This window comes from Caretta caretta, chromosome 3, assembly GCF_965140235.1.
Source record: "Caretta caretta isolate rCarCar2 chromosome 3, rCarCar1.hap1, whole genome shotgun sequence".
NCBI classification, from domain to species: domain Eukaryota; kingdom Metazoa; phylum Chordata; order Testudines; family Cheloniidae; genus Caretta; species Caretta caretta.
In genome coordinates, this window is record NC_134208.1 from 41,057,664 (window position 1) to 41,078,485 (window position 20,822).

The 20,822-nt window shown below is 38.4% G+C and overlaps 1 protein-coding gene across 8 annotated transcripts in view; it reads left to right on the top strand.

The window, feature by feature from the left end:
- DLGAP2 (DLG associated protein 2) overlaps positions 1-19,790 on the top strand; it is a 701,029-nt gene extending 681,239 nt beyond the window's left edge. For all 8 annotated transcript variants that reach the window (XM_048845341.2, XM_048845340.2, XM_048845342.2 and 5 more), the window contains 3 exons: positions 5,435-5,526; positions 9,101-9,253; positions 11,508-19,790. In XM_048845341.2, coding sequence (XP_048701298.1) covers positions 5,435-5,526; positions 9,101-9,253; positions 11,508-11,726 — 464 coding nt within the window. In that variant the 3' untranslated portion in view covers positions 11,727-19,790. The remainder of the gene's footprint in view (positions 1-5,434; positions 5,527-9,100; positions 9,254-11,507) is intronic.
- The last annotated feature ends 1,032 nt before the right edge of the window (positions 19,791-20,822 follow it).

Here is a 20,822-nt window from a genome sequence, read left to right on the forward strand (position 1 = left end):
TTTCTGTGGTTACCTGTTACTCTTTCTCCCTTCCCATGCTGCTGTTCCTTCCAAGTTTCTCCAGAATCCACACAAAGACCTATATACCAGACGCTCCACCTACCTTGCAGCACCCATAGATTTGCACCACTCTGGATTTTCAGGGACGAGATGGTTATCTGCAGCAAAATACTGTGACCCTAGGCACACCTGTAGTCACACCCTACATACAACTGCAATGATATTTGTACAAAGTATGCCTTGTAAGGTATCATGTGAAAGCTAGGAACCTGCTGATTATTAATACTATTATAAAATGCATGTGTTAACCTTATATGTGAAGTTAGAAATTCCCTCTGTATGATGTTACTAGAGCATGTTTAAGACAAGACAGCCTAATCTAGGTAAAGGCGATAAACAGGTCTGTGCTAGACAAAGGAATGTGGATTGACCTCAATTTACATATTAGCAGTAAACAAAGCCATTGCTAAACTAGCAGGGGTTATCCTGGTCCTGAACTCGAGAGAGCAGACTGAGCCCCCAGGAGGCCGTCCTGACTTGTAAGACAGAGACATCCCTTTGGGATATAAGGAACACAGAGATACTCCATCTTGATCCTTCACCTTAGGAGACAAAGAAACCAAGTGATTTGATATCTGTGATATGTCCTGGCCAGTAAAAAGTTGGGTAAGAGACTGGGGGTAAAATAAACCTTTTTGAACAAAGACTGTAACTTGCTACATTAAAGTTTAGACTTTCAGATGCATGTTTTCACTTTTATTTGCTTGTAACTATCTCTACTTTTTATCTCTTTTAGTTGGTATCACTTAATCCATGCTCTTTTGTAAACTTGTTTTACATTTATTATAAGCCAGTTCTGTGCTGTGTTTGAAGGGAAGGGTGTATCTACCCCAGTTAAATTAATAAGATGTGATGTACTGACTAATTAACAGAGCAGCAATCTTAATATTGTCTGTGGATGCACAGTGGTAGGGGCTGTGCATTGCAGAGAAACATCTCTGAGGCACTCGGGCTGAAGTTTATTGATCGTTACCTGCTAGGCAAGATCTGGGCCAGGCAAGCCTGGAGCAGTTTGCTGGTGAAGGAGACAGATTAGGGTGACCGGGAGCTGACACACAGTCTAACTGCCAGCAAAGCTCACTCTTGCTGAGGAAGAGAGGTAACACAGTGTCTCACAATTCTGGGTATCCCCAGCAGCATGTTACAAATACTAACAGTAGCAAAGCAAGATTCTCATTAGAAATGAACAAGTTTACTTTGCCTTCCCTTCTCACCACAGCAGTCTTGGGCCACAGTGAAGTGACCCTTCCCCACAATGATGAAAATTGGATGCAGCCCTCTAGAGCTTTTAAAAGCTAACACTGCCCAGTGGAGGGGAAAATTGCTTTCCCAATGAAGGGATTAGCATAATACTTGATGCCTGGACAGGAGGGGAGCAAGCTCAGTCTGCAACTGGGCTCTTGTTCATCTTGAATCCATGCTTTGGAGACACATTTCCTAAATGAAATGGTTCACATTTCCCAAGCAGTGCAGGAAATTTAGCAATATATATTAAAATTAATGAAAGAGGTGTGGCTAAATCCACTATACTGCTCTGAAAATCTCAATTAGTATATTTTGTTATGTCCACCAATTAATAAGAAAGCTTTCCAGGTGTCTTATTCTAAGTAAAAGTTATACTTTTATTTTAACTAAAAAGCTTACTTACATATTTTCCCTTTCCTGTTCAGGTATCCAGTCCATCAGCATCTGTTGGAATTTAAATAAAAAATTAAATGGCTAAAGAATATCTTTGTTTCCCCAAAACAGTATTTTAAAGCCAATAAAACACTGTGTAAGGAATCTAAGAATCTCTCTTAGCACATTAAGTGTTCTGCCTATATCTTCCCCCTCTTTGAATCCTCCTTCAGTTAGCTGGAAAGTGGATCTACATATATTCTCATTCTGTTCACAAGGATTCCATTGTGCAACTTTTGTGACAGTAGACATAATGTAAGATTAATTCCATGGAAATTTGTCAGTTAGGTAACATCTCAATAGCATGAAAAGCTGTGGGATTACTCAAGCTAAAATTAAGTGTGTCGTGCTTTTGAGCGTGCCCTGTAAGATTTCACTGCAGATTTGAGACAGCGGCTCCCCACTTTCATTTTTAAAAAGCAGCTAGAATGTCAATGGTTTGGTGTGTAGTCAAGACTCTGTAGTGTACTTTATCAATTATGTAAGATTCATGGCATAGGCCTGATTCTGTGCTTGTTAAAGTCAATGGCAAAACTCCCACTGACTCAGTAGAGGAAGGTTTAGTTCTGATTTCCAAACCACCCCACTGACATATGTCATATATTTTTAATCTTCCATTCTCATGGTTATACAACTTATTGAACTAAAATAGACATATTTGACAGTTACACTATTTGACATTTTTAACTGACACAACTTGTGCTGCAATAAAATGCCATCCCAGACTAACAAACCTATACATAGTGCTAAAAAACATGTGTGTTGTGAACGAGGTTTGCAGTTCAGTAAGAAGATTTAAGTTTAAAAAAAATTTATATAGTAAGTACTAAATATAATTTACTCACAAGCACAAAAAATTAGAAGTAGATTACAATCAAAATGACAACTTTCATATAGAATTATGATTTCATATATATGTATTTTTTATAACTTAGATGTTAATGCCTGAGAATTAAAAAACGATAGTGTTTTAAGAGGTTCAGTAACACATTTATTATTGGTAGTTTCCTCATTATTATCATATCGACTGCAACTGAGCAGAACTATTTTAACCTACGGGGAGTAGCGCTTAAGCAGAATCATGGTTACTTTTGTGTAAATCTGTATAACCTTTATCTACCCCTTTGTGCACATGTGATATAGAACTGTATTCGATTGTATGATTACATCATATATCCCAAATAATATGATCTAGCATCACACAGGATTTTTTTCTGCAGTATTATAACATGCTTGGTCCATGTGGAAAAGTTTCTGTGGCATTATTTGTGCATCTTGTATACAAATAACTTTCACAATCTCTCTATAAGCCCTGAACCTATTCCTGTTGAAGTCAGTGGTACAATTCCCATTCTCTTCAGATGGAGCACGAGCAGGGTCCTAAATAGTGGTACTCAATGGGAGAAGATTAGTTAATTAATTAAAGAGTGTATTGTAATTCACACTCATGAGGGAACAGAGCTAAAGTTGCATGACCATTTCCTGACTTTTGAGTGGTTAACTGTACAACCTTGATTTTCTCTTAGTAGGTTTTTCTTATATGGAATTGATAGATATGTTGGTTAATTTCATCATCGTTCATTGATTAGCAAAATTCTTTCTACGGATTACAAACATCTCAACCTCTACAGTCTCTAACATTCATCATCCCTTCATGGAGATAATCAATCTGCACTCATCAGAATAACTCCCCAATGCATGAAATTAATAACAAGGTTTTGGCTGTGTATTAATTCTGTGCTAAAGATTATGAACTGAAGTATTTCAATACTTAATTTAATTACAGTAAAGCTGAGAAACATGAATAAGAGAGATTCTCACTTGTTATAACTTTCTAAGTATGATTTACTTATTTAAATGTAAATAAAGTTAAGAAAGACTGTAGCAAAAGGTAGGCTCTTAATAATACATACTGGTTCACCAATCCCAGTGCTATAACATGTTACCCCCTGCTAAGAGCTAACTTTTGAAAGGTGATGTGTTGCAGTGTACTTCTGATATAGTATCTGCTTCAGTCCTTTGTTTCTAGCACTGCTGAAATATCATTCTAGACCTCTACAAGACTGGCACAAATCAGTATAGTAGGGTTTACTGAATTTGGTAGAAAGAAAAGGAGTACTTGTGGCTCCTTAGAAACTAACAAATTTATTTGATCATAAGCTTTCGTGAGCTACAAATAAATTTGCTAGTCTCTAAGGTAAGCTCATATGCTTAGGTGCTCTGTTTAATTTGGGCCTTTATGGATAGTCCTAAGTATGGGTCAACATGTACCTGCATCATTCCAGGAAGATCTCTGGGAGGCATTCAGGCTCAGGTTCCTCTGAGGTTCTTGTAGTAGGGTACTGGGTTCTGATCAGGGTCGGGGCAGCATCCACAGAATTGTTAGTGTAGTTCCGAGTGAAGGATCTTTATCATTTGAGCTTTCAGAGGTAGAGGATGAAATCCTGGCTTCATTGAAATCAATGGCAAAACTCCAGTGGGGGTTGGATTTCACCAGGAGAGAGAACATTTTGATTGTGAGATTCCCAGACTGGGTTTACAAGGCAGGCATCATCTTTTTACCCATAAACTGGGCAAATTTAGTATTAACATCATTCAAAGACAATTAACAAAGAAGTCCAGAATGCATTTCCAGGCATCTGAAGAAGTGGGGTTTTTACCCATGAAAGTTTATGCTCAAATAAATCTGTTCGTCTTTAAGATGCCACCAGACTCCTTGTTGTTTTTGTGAATGCCATTTTACAAAGTCTCTTTTCAGTATAAAACAATGTTTTAAGGAAAACTAATACAATATTGTTCTTGATTCATAATTATTTTATTTTAAGATTTTAACACATGAGCTAGCACTTAATATTTTATAGAGACTGTGCTTTAGAAAGATGTAGTACTTTAATTAGTTACTAGAATGTTAATGCATGGAATAAGCCCTGGCTAGTTAACAGAGCCCTGCTGCCTACGATGTGCTCTTAGGCCCTGATCCCAAGCCTGTTAGCATCATCAATAAATCATATTCCACTGTGGAGTAAAGATATTATTGGGTTGAGCTCCAGATTGTTAGTTGTGCCTGATGATGCTTGTGAGATAAGGTTAGAAAAACTGATGGACTGTGGAGTTGAATAACAATTTAGAACAGTGCTTGTGACAATCCACTGGTCTTATTGACTTTCATGGGCTGCTGAAGTATTTAAAGTTAAGTGCATACTTAAGTGCTTTGCTGGATAGGGACTAAAGCATTTGCTAAAATAACTTCAGAATGATGACCCTTGGGACTGAGCTTTGGTTTTGTCATTTACTGTATAAATCAAGGTTTGCCTTAAAACTAAAATCTGAGTGCCTGCCTCAGCAAGTTATTTAATATTTTCTCAAATCTTTGATTTCCTAGGAAGTGGAGACAGTGTTAGGCTTGCCCTCTTTTCCTACGTTAACCGTCCCTGCATTCTTTCCAATTAGTAATGTATTGTTTATTATTGCCAGGGGAGCAGGGAGGTTGGGTATAATGCTATACACAGCCTCAGAGTCTTCTGATAACTGCATCTTCCTCAGAAGTAGTTTGTCTACATAGTCTCTAAAACATAACAAAATAGTTACTAATATTCTGAAATAATAGGAGTTCAACTCAGTACTTGTATCTCATCACAGTTTTGCATTAACATTGCTTCAAAGACACCGGTTGGCAAAAACCTGTCTGCTTGTTCAGTTCTAGGTAAGATCCGAAGTGCTGTTGGAAGTGCTCAGCTCCTTATGTCTCAGAAATTCCAGCAGTTTTATTGGCTTTGTCAACAGAATCTGGTAAGTCAATATCCCTACCCACCTCTCTCTAATCCCTCCAATATCCTGGGACTGGCAGCTACAACTGCATGGCATACATATTACTGGATAGTTTAAGCAAGTTGATACCTACATTGATCCACAAAAAATTGGTTTTAACATTCCAGTTCAGAGCCAAATTTAACCATCTAGTTACTGCACCTGCATAAAGTTGTACAAGTCCTGCCGTTTCACTTTGGAGGGTTCCCATGGCCCTTATTTGTCCTAGAACTCTCTTTTTTTCTTCTTAAGCTGAGTCTGGCCATAAAAATATAGAATGGAGCTTCTTATTTTTCCCACAGAGTAAACGTAATTTCAGGCTAGGCAACTTTTATTTCAGATTAAAGAAAATAAACAAATATAAACTCTCTGTGAGACAGAAAACACAGTGACTTCATTTTGTAATATTCTGTATCTAAACTGAGAATGGCAGCCACCTTAGTAGTAGGGAAGAGAAGACTTCCCTTGATTTAAAGTTGCAGTACAAAGAGAACAGAATTGGCATGTGTTTCGGTTATATAATTACATATATACAGGTCTGATCCTGTCAAGTCAATGGGAAATGAACGCATGGAGTGCTTACAGCATTGGGCCCCATATTTTGCCTAGCCAATGATATATAAAAAGTCCTAGAGCTAGAGGAGCTCCAGTGCATTATCTGGTAAAATGATTGTTTTGGAAGTCCCCAAGAGTCTAATTCAGTTCTAAATGTTATTTTCATTAATATAATATGACAACTGCTATCAGGGATATGGAAACTGTTGGTACAAGATATTTATCTGTACAAGAACATCATTCTTCTAGTGAAGTACATTTTGTGATAAACCCATTCCTACTTCCTCAGGTTCATTTTCAACATTGAATACAATCTTTACCTTTTGTTTCCCTCTCTGCTTCTATTTAAAAAGTGCTAAATTCTGTAGCTTGTGTCACAGAAGACATGACCTAGGTGACTAGCTATACAAAATTGATCATTCATTAATATTTACTGAATAACCTTTTAAAGGCATGACAGTATATTCACACTGCAGATGCACATTTTGTTGCTTGTCACCTACAAAGTTAAACATCCAGGGTTTGAAAATTGTATCCAAAGTCTTACTGAGAAAGTCATTTAAAAAATGTCTTACTTTGAATATTGTGTATGGTCCTGATCCCACCCCACTGACATCAGTGGGGAACTTAGCCAGATACAGATCATTTAGCATTAAATCCACCACTTAAATGCAATCGCCTCTCTTTGGGGTAGAACACAGCAGCTTTCCAACAGCACACAATAAGACTAAATAAATATTTAAGACAAGAAGTGGGAAAATTCCACCTTATACCAGTTGAAACTACAGTGAGGATTTAGGAAGACAGAATGTAATTACCCAAAAAAGAATTTATCTAAGACAATGAACCCTCATCCTTAGACTTGCGAGAAGTGCTCTGAGATCTTTGAGTAGCACAATTGGTCAAGCTCTTGGTTAAAAGTCTCTTAGAAAAGACTCTCAACTGGTGTAAATCACATTGCTCTTTCAACTTCAAAGGAGATATGCCAACTTACATCAGCTGAGAATCTGGCCCATACTAACAACTAGAAAGAGCATTGTTGGTTCATTACTGCTCCCTACACAACCACCTGCACCAGTGTTTGTAACTGCTGAGTTTTCTTTGATGATTCCTCACCAATGTTCTATTCAGCACTGATCCTGCTCAGCTTGTGAGATCTAATGAGATCACACTCAAGGGTGTCATGGTTGCAGCAGACAAACACATAAGCATTGTCAAGGCCCTTTTTGTTAGTTCTTTGCTCCCTGCAGGATAAAGGCTGCAGTCATAAATAATCTAGTTTTAGAAGCAAAGCCTGAATTCAAAATTAGATACAAACAAATGAAAAGTTGCTGAATAAATTCAAACTTGAACAAGGCTTTTCCAAGCTTAGATGTTTCTAATATTAGTCCTTTTGGCTGGGGTTACCCTTCGAAAATAATGTACATTATTGATTTATACATATTAGCAGCAGGAGGCAGCCCCCTTGTGGTCCAGAGAATACAAAACAAGCTCCAGTCAACAGCAGCTATGTTGGAAAATATACTGTACTGAAATAGGTATGAGCAGAGCTGGGTGTACAGAAGAGCCATTGCCTTCAATTCAGAAGGGGATGACAACGCCCAATAAGTAGCCTCCAGCAGGCATCTTCTTATGGGTCTGTAATGTAAATTGGGAAAATGACAAGAAGGATTGAGAAGGCTGTGTTGTAATGGAGGAAGAACAGGTTGAAATAAAAGCTATATTAAATGTTGTACATTGCCACAAGACTCACCTGACGTGGACTGCATATAGGGGACCAATATCTTAAAATGAGTGGAGTCACACCAGTTTACACACCAGTTCAGGATCTGGCTCCTGTGACTTACTTGGACACAGGCTACAAATTATGTTGGAATAGACACAATTTTTAAATTAAATGTTTTAAGTCCCTCTAAACGTCATCTTTCCCCACAGGAAGTTTCCACTGAATCCACTGAGCTCCCATAAAAAAAGATACTTCCTTTAGCAGCGAAAGGCGGGGTTTCAAGTGAACTAATTAGAGACCTACTCATGAAGGGGGATGTCCTTCCCCCTTCTTATCAGATTCACAAGCCATTGACTCCCCACAGACTGGGCTACAGTGTGTGTGGAGGCTGCTGCAGGCAAAGGTCTACTGTGGTGGTTGTAGATTGTCTCCAAGGCTGCTCTGAGGCCTAGAGGGAAAGATTCCTTACTGCTGTCTTCACAGAGATCCTTACCACTCAGGCCATCTCTCTCTAAAGTTGTCCAGCTGGTCCCTGCCTGGAATAGCACTCTCAAGAAAATGCCTACACAGCAAAGGATTATGTCCCCATAATAGCTTTTCTTATATAATTTCCCTTTAGTACCCAAATGGATTCATAATGAGATGAAGGGTCTTCAGGCCAATTCATTACCACTATTATTGGCTGTCCATTAAGTCATACTGCCTGCCCTTGGCATAGAAACTACCTAATCAAAATATCTTGAGGGAAGAGCTTGCCCAGCCCTTTTGGGACCAACCAATAGAACTTTTAAAATGTCTTAGATAAGATATTTGTGCTGTACATAAACCCTAAGACCTGAGAAAATGTAATAGCAACAGTAAGCATAAGCTCGAAATTAATTCATAACATGATTATTTTTGTCTTCTACTCAGATATCACTAGTGGGATAAAAAAAATTGGTTTCTCATGTTCTCCTTCCTCTGTAATGATCCACAAACATAGTCTGTATGACAGCTTACTACATTTTAGAAGTGCAGGTCAGCTTTGCACAAGAATCTGCACAAGCTACAAGAATCAGTGTATAATGTATAACTCATAGATTTTGGGGTTGTATGCGAGGCACATATTTTCAGTCACAGTTCCCAGCCTCATAATTTACATTGCCTTAGCACTGTGTATCACTGTAACAATAGAAATGGTCACCAGGCATTTTCAACTGTATACAAAGGTGCTTTAAAGAACGTTGTTCAGTGGCTTCCGGTCTATTTATATTTTCTCTATTGTGCATATGTCAGGACCCCAGTGCCATGCCAAGGCCAACTTCCCAGGACCTAGCAGGATTCTGGGACTTATTGCAGCTTTCAATTGAAGACGTCAGCATGAAGTTTGATGAACTGCACCAGCTGAAACTCAATGAATGGAAACTAATAGAATCACCTGAAAGGAAGGTAAGCAGGCCAGATACAATAAAATTTCCCTTCAGATTATAGTGATAAGTCCTCCTGGTGTTACAGTCAGTCCAGAAAGTGATTGGTTTCAAACCTGAAAATAGAAAGTGACTATTTTCCATTGCCTCATCAACAGACGACACTGTCCAGAATCAGGGCCTTGAGGTTTATTTTTACTTTCTTCTCCCATTTTTGGTTTAAATTGTAAGATATAAATAATAAAGGTATAAATAGCCCTGTGCCTAGTCACTGTCATTTGGCCCCTTGAATTCTGATAACAAATGACTAGGAGCAGATTGGAATTGAAAGATGCTCTGATTCATTCAGATTGAAAATGCAACTGAAATAAAGTCCCTCATGCTGTCACACTGTGAGCAGTTAATATCTGGGGACTGCATCCTCTACTTCCTTCCTAATGGGGAGATCTGACTCCCCAAGATCTCTGGCTCTCTGGGGCTGTGCACCATCCCCTCTGAGAATCTCGAGGACTGCAGATCAGCCTGTGAACCTTGTGTGGATAGAGGTTGCATCCTTGTGAATTTCATGCTGTCTGCACTTGGGCTCTCAGGCTCCACATCCCTGCAGTCCCCCTTGTTCACACCAGTAGCAGCACAGATTGCAAATGAGCCACAGTGGCAATATTGCTGTGTATCTGCTTTCTTCTTTACGCTCCTGGCTCCATCTCTGCTGATTACAATATTGTACAAACAGGGAGGGTGTCTTTAGCTTAGAGTCAGTGAAGCTGGCCCCAACTGAATACTTATTTGGTTTTGGAATGCGACTGGAGGCATCTTGTCAGAAGTTGATGTGCTCTTTCACTTCTTCAGGCATTTAGTATAACTGCCTGCTCCTCATCTTGAGTTGCTTGGCCAGGTAGCTGGTGGGTAGGGAGTTTCGCTTTTGCTGATGGTGGGGGTGAAAGTAAAAGATGATTATAGTGGCAGCATTGGTGATTGTCTAAGGAGGAAACTAAATCCTAGTAAAGAGAGAGAAGATGGGAGGAAGGGCACTGGGATGTAATGCTCCTGGCTGAAAATAGCAAATAAAAACAAAGTATTCTGGCAGAACGTGCTTTCAGGAAGAACGGTGCCTGTGTCCCCTCTCAGGACTCTGCAATAAGTCCTTTAATTTGGAAAGTTGGAACAAGACTGCCAAATACTGTAAAATCTAACCAGTGATAAGTGCATTTGACTATTAGGTTCACCAGTTGCAATAAGAAAACCTACACAATTCATGCCCCTCAAAAGATCTTTATGACATAGGTCTTGCAGTGGATTAAATTAACAATTTACCAGTGTGTCCTATGTAAATAGTGACCCACTGTATCGATAATTATTGCAGCATTAACATGTACTAATGGCGGAAAGCTGCATCATGATAACAATGCCACTGATGCAGGAGGATACATATCATCCAAAGCTTTCAGTTCACAGTCCCACTCAGCAAATGAGTCAAAATAGGAGATCCAAATTTTGAAATAAAATCTGCATTTCATTTTTCAAAACAATACCAGGCTTAATAGCTGCAGAATTGAGCTACCACAAGCATTATACAAACATGTATTAAGAATCACTTTATATTCTAATAATTTCTCAATATGATTTTTTTAAGGTATTCTGGGCTGATGTATGGAACAATTAGCCCTACATTTCCATCTGTCTAGTTTGTTTTTGTACGTTACCTTTTTGCAATTCAGAGAGGAGACTAAACTAATAGAGATATATACACAGCTGCTATCTCATACCCAGCTGAGGCTAAACTCAGTATGATTAATTTAATTAAAATCCTGTCCTGCTAATCTTAGACAGGCTTTTCATTGGACCAGAACATCCAGATACACTGAGTTCTTATCAGCCTGTGCTTCTGAACATAATGGATATAATGATGTGCCAGGTAAAATAAAATTATCACAAACATGAAAGTGAGGTTTGCAGCATGCATGTGTACAGTACCTGCAATGAGAGTAAATGGAGATTCACTCTTTATACTGTGCTATTGTACTGCAATGCAATGCATTGGAATTTGCACTGGATTCTGCAATAGCTGGTCCCTCCCGCCCCCCCCCCCCGGAGTCCCCAGAACTGATGGTGATTAATGTTTTACATTAATTAGCTCATCTCAGAGTATAAATTGAGCATGTTTATTAGTTGTGTGACAAGTATTTTTTCAATTGACATTTCTCTAATGTGCATGTTTTATTGATATGGTGCCTTTCACATTTAACTCACTTTTCAATTTTCAATAACCATTGTAGGAAGAAAGGAAGGTTCCTCCTCCAGTACCAAAGAAGCCCCCAAAAGGAAAATTCCCTATAACGAGAGAAAAGTCTCTCGACCTACCTGACAGACAACGTCAAGAAGCCAGAAGACGACTAATGGCTGCTAAGAGAGCAGCCTCCTTTCGGCAGAATTCAGCCACAGAGCGGGCAGACAGCATTGAGATCTATATCCCAGAAGCCCAAACCCGGCTTTAAAGACAGAGCGCTGCAGAGTGTCCTTTTTTAAAACAAATGCTTGTACAGTTTGTCACTTACCTGGTAATTTTTTCTCATTCTCTCCACTGAATATGCCCTTGCTGTTGTGTTCTTTGTGCCATAAGCACAGTGGAATGCTTTTGATTTCCTCAGAGTTTGCTGAGCTCTTTGCAAGAACTACTTCTTTTTGTATTTATTGTCTGACTTACAATCAGCTACAATGGATAGGGCTTGTTGAGACCTGACTTATCCAATATGTTCTCAGAGGACAACAAGAAACACCTCTTGAGATGGAACCCAGCTTACTTTTTTGTTATTTATATTTTTATAAATTGTGTGATAATTAAGGATAAGAATAACAAACTATAAATGGGTGCATCTCACCATTCACTAGAGGCATTAGCTAATACAAGTAGAAGGTGCTACAAATGTGAAGTGCAGGAAAGAAAGAACCCATTTATCTCTCTGACCTCCAGTTTCTTTTCCTTGAACCCAGCTAAAATATTTGCCCATGTGCTCTGCCATTCTACCCATCTTTGTTACTGCAGAATAACATTAGGCCTCTCATGTCAAGTCAAGTTTCTGGAGATGAACAGGAATATCCAGCCACTAAAACTCCGAAGTTCATCAGGAACCAAGAAGCATACAAACCTGGTCCTATTGGGAATGCCCACTGAGAAATGTTTGTGATACCAGTATAACGACATTCAGAAATCAAAGCAAAATTATAATGCAAGAAAACTTGAGTGATGGGGAAAGGAAAGTGGAAGCCTTAAAAAGTTAGATCTTCTGTAGCAAGATGTGTAAAGAGAACAGTTATACTTACTCCTTTGGAACACTCATTGCATTTTAACAGTTCTTTTATGTGTTAACTTTTTATTTTACCAACAATCTTCTCTCTTTAATTTCAAAAGCTATGCTACATGTGATATTTTAAACTCTCAAAATGCTATATCAATTGAGTTTCCAGGGTATCCTTGAAAAAAATATTTGCTTGTTTAAAATGCCAGTTGTGATGTTGTAACCAATTTAAGAAATATGAATGTGAGTGGTAAGTATATCTAAGTTTAAATGGTTATCTTAAGGTAAAGGTGAACTGTGGTTTACATTTTTTTTCCAGAAATCTTTTTCCTATGCAGTATCAGTTAAGGCAAGATGATTCTCTTGCTTGTGTCAGACTTAAAGGAATGATTTGATTGTAAAATGACTTCCAGACATGGAATATAAGGAAAGTAATTTTTTCAAGCCTCTGATTATTACAAGAGAAAAGTAGGAACCATGACAATCAAGAGGCTTTAAATGTTCATTTGAAATAAATTTAGATTGTATTATTCCACTTCATCTACCTTCCCAGACATAATTGAGCATCCCAGCTCTTAGACATCTTCAGATAAAGATGTAATAAAAGATATAACCCACAGATCCTGATACCAGGGTTCTGATTCCTGCTCTAGGTCAAAAGAGTATTACAACTATGGTTAGTCTCTAAGGTGCCCCAAGTACTCCTTTTCTTTTTGCGAATACAGACTAACACGGCTGCTACTCTGAATACTATGGCACAGATCATCCCAACTAACTCATTTTTTGTTTACTGCTTTAACAAATACTATGTACTTCGCCATAGGCAGAACAGCTACTTAATTATACTCCAGCACTTTGGTTTGTTCACCTTGATGAGCACTTTAAATATGTACTTGGTACACCCTGCAGCCTGCCACATGACTGAGAACATTAAGTAACACAGGTTACATAGATCTGACATTGCTTCAAATCTGGGGATAGTTTCTTTGTTTTTTTTCCTTCTGAGCATTTTGTTAAGCATGAGTTCTGGTTTTGGAGCAAAGCTGATATAAGCATGTTTAGCTTCAAGATATGAATCTTTAGAGTTGAATAGCTGAGAAGTTTCTGTAAGGAGAAAACTCTGTAAATTGAGCCTGATATCTGGTATATATTTTACCAAATAGCCTTAAACTATATTTGGAAGCAAAAACCAAGATGAATGTATATCCTTCCAAAAACAACAACAACAAAAAACCCCTCCCTAAAATATTCTTATATAAATGAAAACTTAGTATACCCTCACCCCCCAGGGTGTTCAAAGCGTTTTCTGTATACGGAAAGAGCTGAATCCTGGGTAGTGTACAATATTGATGCTGCTTCCTATATTTGTTGTACTATTTTAAATACAAATGTTAAATACCTATTGGCATCTTTAGTCTTTAAAAGTGATATTTAATGTTAAGTGGAGCTGCGAATTAGAACTATCCACATGAAAATAAAGCCAGTGTATTTCCTAGATGTAGGAAATTTAAAATAGACCTATATATATATTTATGGCACCTGATATGTTTTATCTCATTTCCTTGGATACTTCCAGGCTAAATCACACTTGTTTTATTCACTTCAGTAATCCCACATAAAACAAAGGGATCACATGATTAAGGCAAACAGCATTTGACCTGTCAGTATTCAGAACTTGTAAAGTCCAATTGTAAAAATTAGACTAGGTGTTAAATTTAGATACCAGATTATGTTATAATGTTGACTTGGAGCAGTCCATAAAGGTTTTAATTACACATCAGATTTTGGTAAATATTTTGGGGTATTTTATGTTAGTATGTCATCAGTAAATTGGACTCTAAATGTCTGGCTAAAACAGACCTGTGTGAGCAAATCAGACCCTAAATTTTACAATGTCCATGCAATGATGGGAATATGCTCACCGTGAGTCTTTGGATATGTATGATTCCCTGTCTGTTCCACCTCTTTGTTCCAAAGAAGAAGAATTAAAAGTAAAATAGATGCCTACTGCTAAATCTGATAAAATATTATCTGTGCATGTTACATTTTTAAGTGCAATATATTCAACTTGTTGTGCAGGTAACATTCTATCAATAAAGGCAGATGATAAGCCATGTTTACCTATGTATTGTACATCTAATTAGTTGGAAAAAATAAAATTATGTTTATAATACTTGTGTTGAAAGTCAGTCACACCCGATCTGCTTGAATCATTGCTATAAGATACACAGTATTCAGTAACTATCGCTTATAGAGAGGTCCTGTCAAATCTGGAAATTGCATTCATTTCATGCATAGGAATGGATTACAGGACCATGTAGGAGAAAATTCAGTAACTTACAATGTTCTATTAGCATAATACACTTCTACCCCAATATAATGCGGTCCGCAGGAGCCAAAAAATCTTATCGCGTTATATGTGAAATCGCGTTATGTCGAACTTGCTTTGGCCCCCCTGCTCCTTGTCCCCTGGCGCCCCCTCCAGAGACCTCCCCGTCCCTAATCACCCCCAGGACCCCACACCCTACACAATCTCCCTGTCCCCTGACTGCCCCGACACCATCCACACCCCTACCCCCTGACAGTCACTCACCGCCGGCAGCGGGAAGCGGAGCAACGTGGCCCCAGCCCTCTCCACTCCGCGGGCTGGGGCTGGGCTGCTTCACTTCCGCCACGCCGATGAGTGCGGGGGGGAGGGGGAATCCCTTCCACCAAGCCCCCTCCCCTGAGCAACACGGCTGGGGCCGCGGTGAGGGAAGCGAAGCAGGCTGCTTCTGGCCCCCCGCTAATCACCCGGGCCACTCTGGGCCTGCAGGTCCCCCAGAAGTGCCCCTGCACAGCTCCTGCCTCCCAGACCTTGGAGGGGGGGAGGGCCTGCTTTACCGCGTTGTATGCGAACCTGTGTTATATCAGGTCGCGTTATATCAGGGTAGAGGTGTAGCTGAATATCTCTTTCTTAGCGACTTCATGCTCTACAGATACTTAGAACATCTTTAAAAGTCAGAATTCTCATAACAACAAAATATTTCATTAGCTAGGCCATTTGTATACTAGATTTTATCCGTAAAGGATGAAAGATACAGAAAGCCACCATTTGTTATTTCGTTGTCCGTAAAACACAAGTATAATAAACAGAATTCTCAAGAGTATTATATTTGATGTAGGAACAAGACCTGACCGGTTTAAGGTTCGATACGTGTTATACTTATTTTTTGCTTTGTATATTTTTTTAGATTTAAAGTTCATTGTAAATTGCTGAAATAAGTTAAAATGCATTTTATTGTTTCTTGACAGCTTGGATCAGAATGGCCCTTGGCAGTGTGTAAAAACTGAAAATGTTGTACAGTTTAATACCAAAAATTACATTTTAGTTCATGCTTAAACTTTGTCACTGTATGTCAAATTTGAGGTCAATTAGAAAAGAATTGAAGCATAAATAGGAAGGTGTGTGGATTTCATACAGATAATGCACTTCATATAACACAAGTTATTTTTTTTAAATCATAACTCCTGCTGTATCAGTAAATCAGTGCCCTAATTTTCACTACGTTAACACTGTTGATTCAACAAATTGGGGAAACTTCCACTCAGCTGGTGATATTGAAAGGGATAGAATTTACTACTAAGAGACTATGCACTGTAGTTTAGCTATCGGCCATAAATGTACCAGGAATCTCACCGAATCCTTCTTTGACTTTTGCTTCTCAACAGCCTCTCTTTCTTCCTAGGCTTCTTTGTTCATTCCTCTCTCACAACACACATTATCCAGTTCTACTGCTCATTGCCAACTCTTCTGAACGTAAACTTTGTGTTAGGTCCCTGTACTGTTTTATTCCGGTACGTATTTAGTCTACTTGGTAGCTATATTAGCAAACTAAGGACCAGATTTATCTCAGTCATTTGCATGCAGCACATTCTGAGACAAATTCTGTTCCTGTTTACACCTGGACTACAGAATTAATGTCAGTGGAGGAGGCCAGAGTTTGGCCTGTCTGACTGCATTGTGTGTTGTGCATGTTAATCTGAAGGCTGAATTTATCCAATAGGAAATTACGTACAGCTGCCTCCTTTAATATTGTATAAAAGCATAAAGTCCACTGTGAGAGGGGCTTTAGAAATGCTGATTGATAGTTGAGTTAAAATGCTCAACAGTAGTCAGTTATTCCTCCGCACTGCTTTCAGAGCAAATCACTAGACAATGCTGTCACACATAAATTGAAATTCAGGTGACAAATATCAGTAACTCCTTTAATATTCAGAGTGGTGCTTCTCTGGTGTATGGGAGGTCAACACTTACATTTATATAGTGCCTTTCATCCAGAAGGATCTCAAAGCACTTTACTAGCTGGTTTGCAAAGGGTTGGCAAAATTCTGGCTCATGCAGGGAAAGTGGTTTAACTGGTGTAGGGCTAGACCATGTCCTCTTTCCCTCCACACCAAAAGGGAGTTTTATAATCCCCTCAGAACAGTATGGAGGCCTCTTTGCATAGTCCAGGGTCTGGGCTGGAGGAGGAAGAGGTAGAAATTGGATGAGTCAAGAGAAAGGAATGACCATAACAGGGGTGGGGGCAATGCACAGGTTGTCCCTCAAGAAATTAGGCAGAAGAGAGAGTGCATCCTCAGGTTATGGCACCTTTTCAGAAATAGCCTTTGCCTCTCCTTCATACTGGATAGTCTTTAGGGCCACTGTGGCCAAGGGAGAGTCCATTAGGAGCTATTCTATCAGGGAACTGGATAATGATTCACGAAGGAGCCACAACCAGCGCTGAAGGCACAGAGTATGTGGGTAGTACAAGTTTGCCAGGTTTTTTCTATCTCGCCTCTCAGTCTTTTCCATTGAGGCAAACCATCCCTCTCCCCCAAGGGATGATATGGAGGAATCTCCATTAGGGATCTTCAGCAGATATCTCCTCCACCAGAACTCCTTCCCATGGGTTTTTTCAGCAGAGGATGATCTGGACTATCTGCTGCAAAAGCAGTCAATGTATGCCTGTATTATAGGAGAAACCTGCTCTATTCGCTGCCCCCTTGTGGACTGTAGTAAGGCCACAAGTAGAAGTAAAAAGAAATAAAATATTCTGAAACTGTATGTAGAGAGCAGGCATTTGCACGTGTGTGGACCAGGCTCTTTGATTACACCTTTTATGACCCTAACAGTTCATTTTATGAAAGATTGATAAGACAACCTCTATGCAATATTTGGGCAGGGGCAGATTAGGGGCAGCCATCATCCGTCATAAGTGATGCCACATTTTTGTGGCATGCTCATGTGCACACCCAAATTCCTAGCTAGAATTAAGTTCTCTAGATGCATAGGGATCACTTAGTCCATCACTGAAATGCATCCATCTCTGAGGTGAAATATAGCAGCTGAAACACTACACAACAGTATGTTCAGGACACTATGTGTAAAAGTGAAAGTAAAAAGGAAACTTGCCCAACATTGAATTTCTCTGGGATACTGAGATTAACACACCTCCTTGTATTTACAAAATAAACAAATAAATGTAATTCTTAATGACTGTATGTGGCCAGTACAATGTTTTCATTACATATGAAAGACACATCCCAGAACCTCTGTTACTAAACATGTACCACCTTTCATAAAAGGTAATGACTAGGGAACGACATTATGGTCCTAATTTTGCCCTTGGTGATACGGGTGTTGTACCCTTTACCATTCGCTGAGGTCAGAATTGAGCTTTATGGGTCAGAGTCTCAGCAGGTGTAAATCCCTGTAGCTCCACTGACATTAATGCCTATATATGCCAGATGAGAATCTAGCCTTATATCTGCAGTTAACAATCATTGGTAGTCACATTTCTAAATTGGTAATTTGTTGCAAAACAGTCTTGCACTCTTTTAACACTGAGCTGACAGACAAGACAGTATTTAAACGAGGAACGAATGGGAGTTTATTTGAAGACATGCTCATTAGTTTTGCCACAGAGATGTTTAAAATCCACAAATCAGTATAGCCCATTTTGAGAATTTTCTCTTTCTAGTTTTTCATTCTACACAAAGCTGTTTCCATCTTTGGGGCTGAACTGCAATCAAAGCTCCAACTCTATGTGATAAATATTCTTTAGCTTTGGGACTAGATTCTGATCTCAGTTACGTTAATGTAAACACTGATAAACGCCACTGAAGTCCGTAGAGTTTATGCCAGATTTGTACCAGTACAACCGAGATCAGAATCTGATGCAGCATGTCCTATTGAAGTGGAAATCACTTACTGGGGAAGTTAGCGCATACAAATCTTTTTGTAGTAGATCTTCCCTTTCAACTAGGTCATAGTCACCACAGAGTGCTTGAAACTGGGCTCAAGTCTATGAAAACTGTCATTACATAGAAAACTACTAGCTTTGTTTATAGTTACCTGTGGAATCCACATCCTCATTCCATCTTTGATTTTCCCCTTGGAGGTTTAAATAGTATGGCCATCTCACTTTAAAAGGGCTCAGCATGTATGTATTCTTTACTCCATTTTATATAGCGATTTTTCTCAATTAACAAAATTTCCCTTTGAAGTCATGTGACTTCTACTGCTCTAGAACTGTTCTTTCTTGAAGAAAAGACACTATGACTGTGCAGTTTCTTCTGTACAGAGATGAAACTCCTACATCCATTTACCATGTAACATGCCAAAATATTTAAGTGTGGCCTAAGGACTAAATTAAATGCCTCCTATAAAATTTCAAGGAATGTTAGAACCAGGAAACTAGCTGTTTAGTTAACATTAAAATATATATAAATATATATATATATATATATATAAATATATATATATATATATATATAAATATATATACATAAGAAATCATATCAACAATGAGGATGAACTGAGTGCCAAATATTCACCATCTGTACAAAGCTACACTTCACTAGAATTAAACTATTTTATGTAATTCTCTTTTCATGCTTTTATGGTTCTTTTGATAAATTCTATTTAGTAGCATGCAGGATACCTAAATTGAATGTACAGTATGCTGTTTCATTGCTACAATAATTTCTTGCTTCTAGGTAATATCTTCTTTACCAGAATGTTACTTGTTATTTTGAAGACATATTTGAGAATTGTTTTATTCTTGAGTTATTCCTTTTCATGATTCTCTACTCACCTCCAGCTGATTGTAAGAAAATGTGCTTCACTCTTTTGCCCCAGGCTCTTTTATGAAGTTGCCTCTTTCAACTGGTTTATGTATTGTTTATGTTCATCTCCTGTACATAATTCTGCAATTAAATTTTTTGAGAAAACTGGAATTTACTCTTTAATGAATTCAACAGTTTGCATTAGTTGAAAATACACAGGAAAATGAATATCCGCCCCAATCAGGAAACTCGTAGACCCCCCTACTATTATAGTGTAACAAATCATATGATAACTGTGAAAGAACTTTACAGATGCAAAGTTTCATGTACCTGCAATTTCAACTTAAATGTAATCGTTTTAACAAATAGTTGTTTGAATGCCAAAGCAATGCATACTTAATATCTGAAGGAATGTGGTAAATCAATTTGGAATCGAGCAATACTAACAGTTACACTGTTTGATTAATATTCATACAAGAGATATAGAATCTAATCTGCATACATTTTGAATCAATTCATTGTTCTTCATTAACAGAGAAAATAATGGCCTCGTACAGATTTAAAATAATTGAAACTGAATTGTTTGCAATTAGTTTGTACTGGAATGTAAAAAAACAACAGAAGATCATATTGGTTGTACAAGATGGATCCCAGTGTTTCTCCATGTATGTATTTGACCTTTTAGCAACTAATTAGCCAATAAGAACTTTAGTGTGTCATGTTTTTGCAGCTCCTTCCAGAGCAAATGGTCAAAGTTGTCTCAGAAGAAAACCTGAGTAGTGCTTTGCTCTGCCCACACTTCTTGATATGCCAGTCGGAGTGCATGAAGATGAGTTTGGAATCTCTGAGAATAGAAGAAGACGGTACAAGAGACACTGAGAATCATAGAGACTAACCAATTTATTTGAGCATGAGCTTTCATGAGCTACAGCTCAAAGCTCATGCTCAAATAAATTGGTTAGTCTCTAAGGTGCCACAAGTACTCCTTTTCTTTTTGCGAATACAGACTAACACGGCTGTTCCTCTGAAACCTGTGAGAATCATGAATTTATTGGGGGCAGGCAGACGTATTAGGGGGAAATTACTTAGCTGGCTTAGTATCTGTTTGAAACTCAGTAGTCTGCCTGCCCACAATTTGGATGAGAGGATTTTTGCTTTTAATATTAAGATGGGGGAAATCCCAAGAATTTTTTTCTCGGTGCT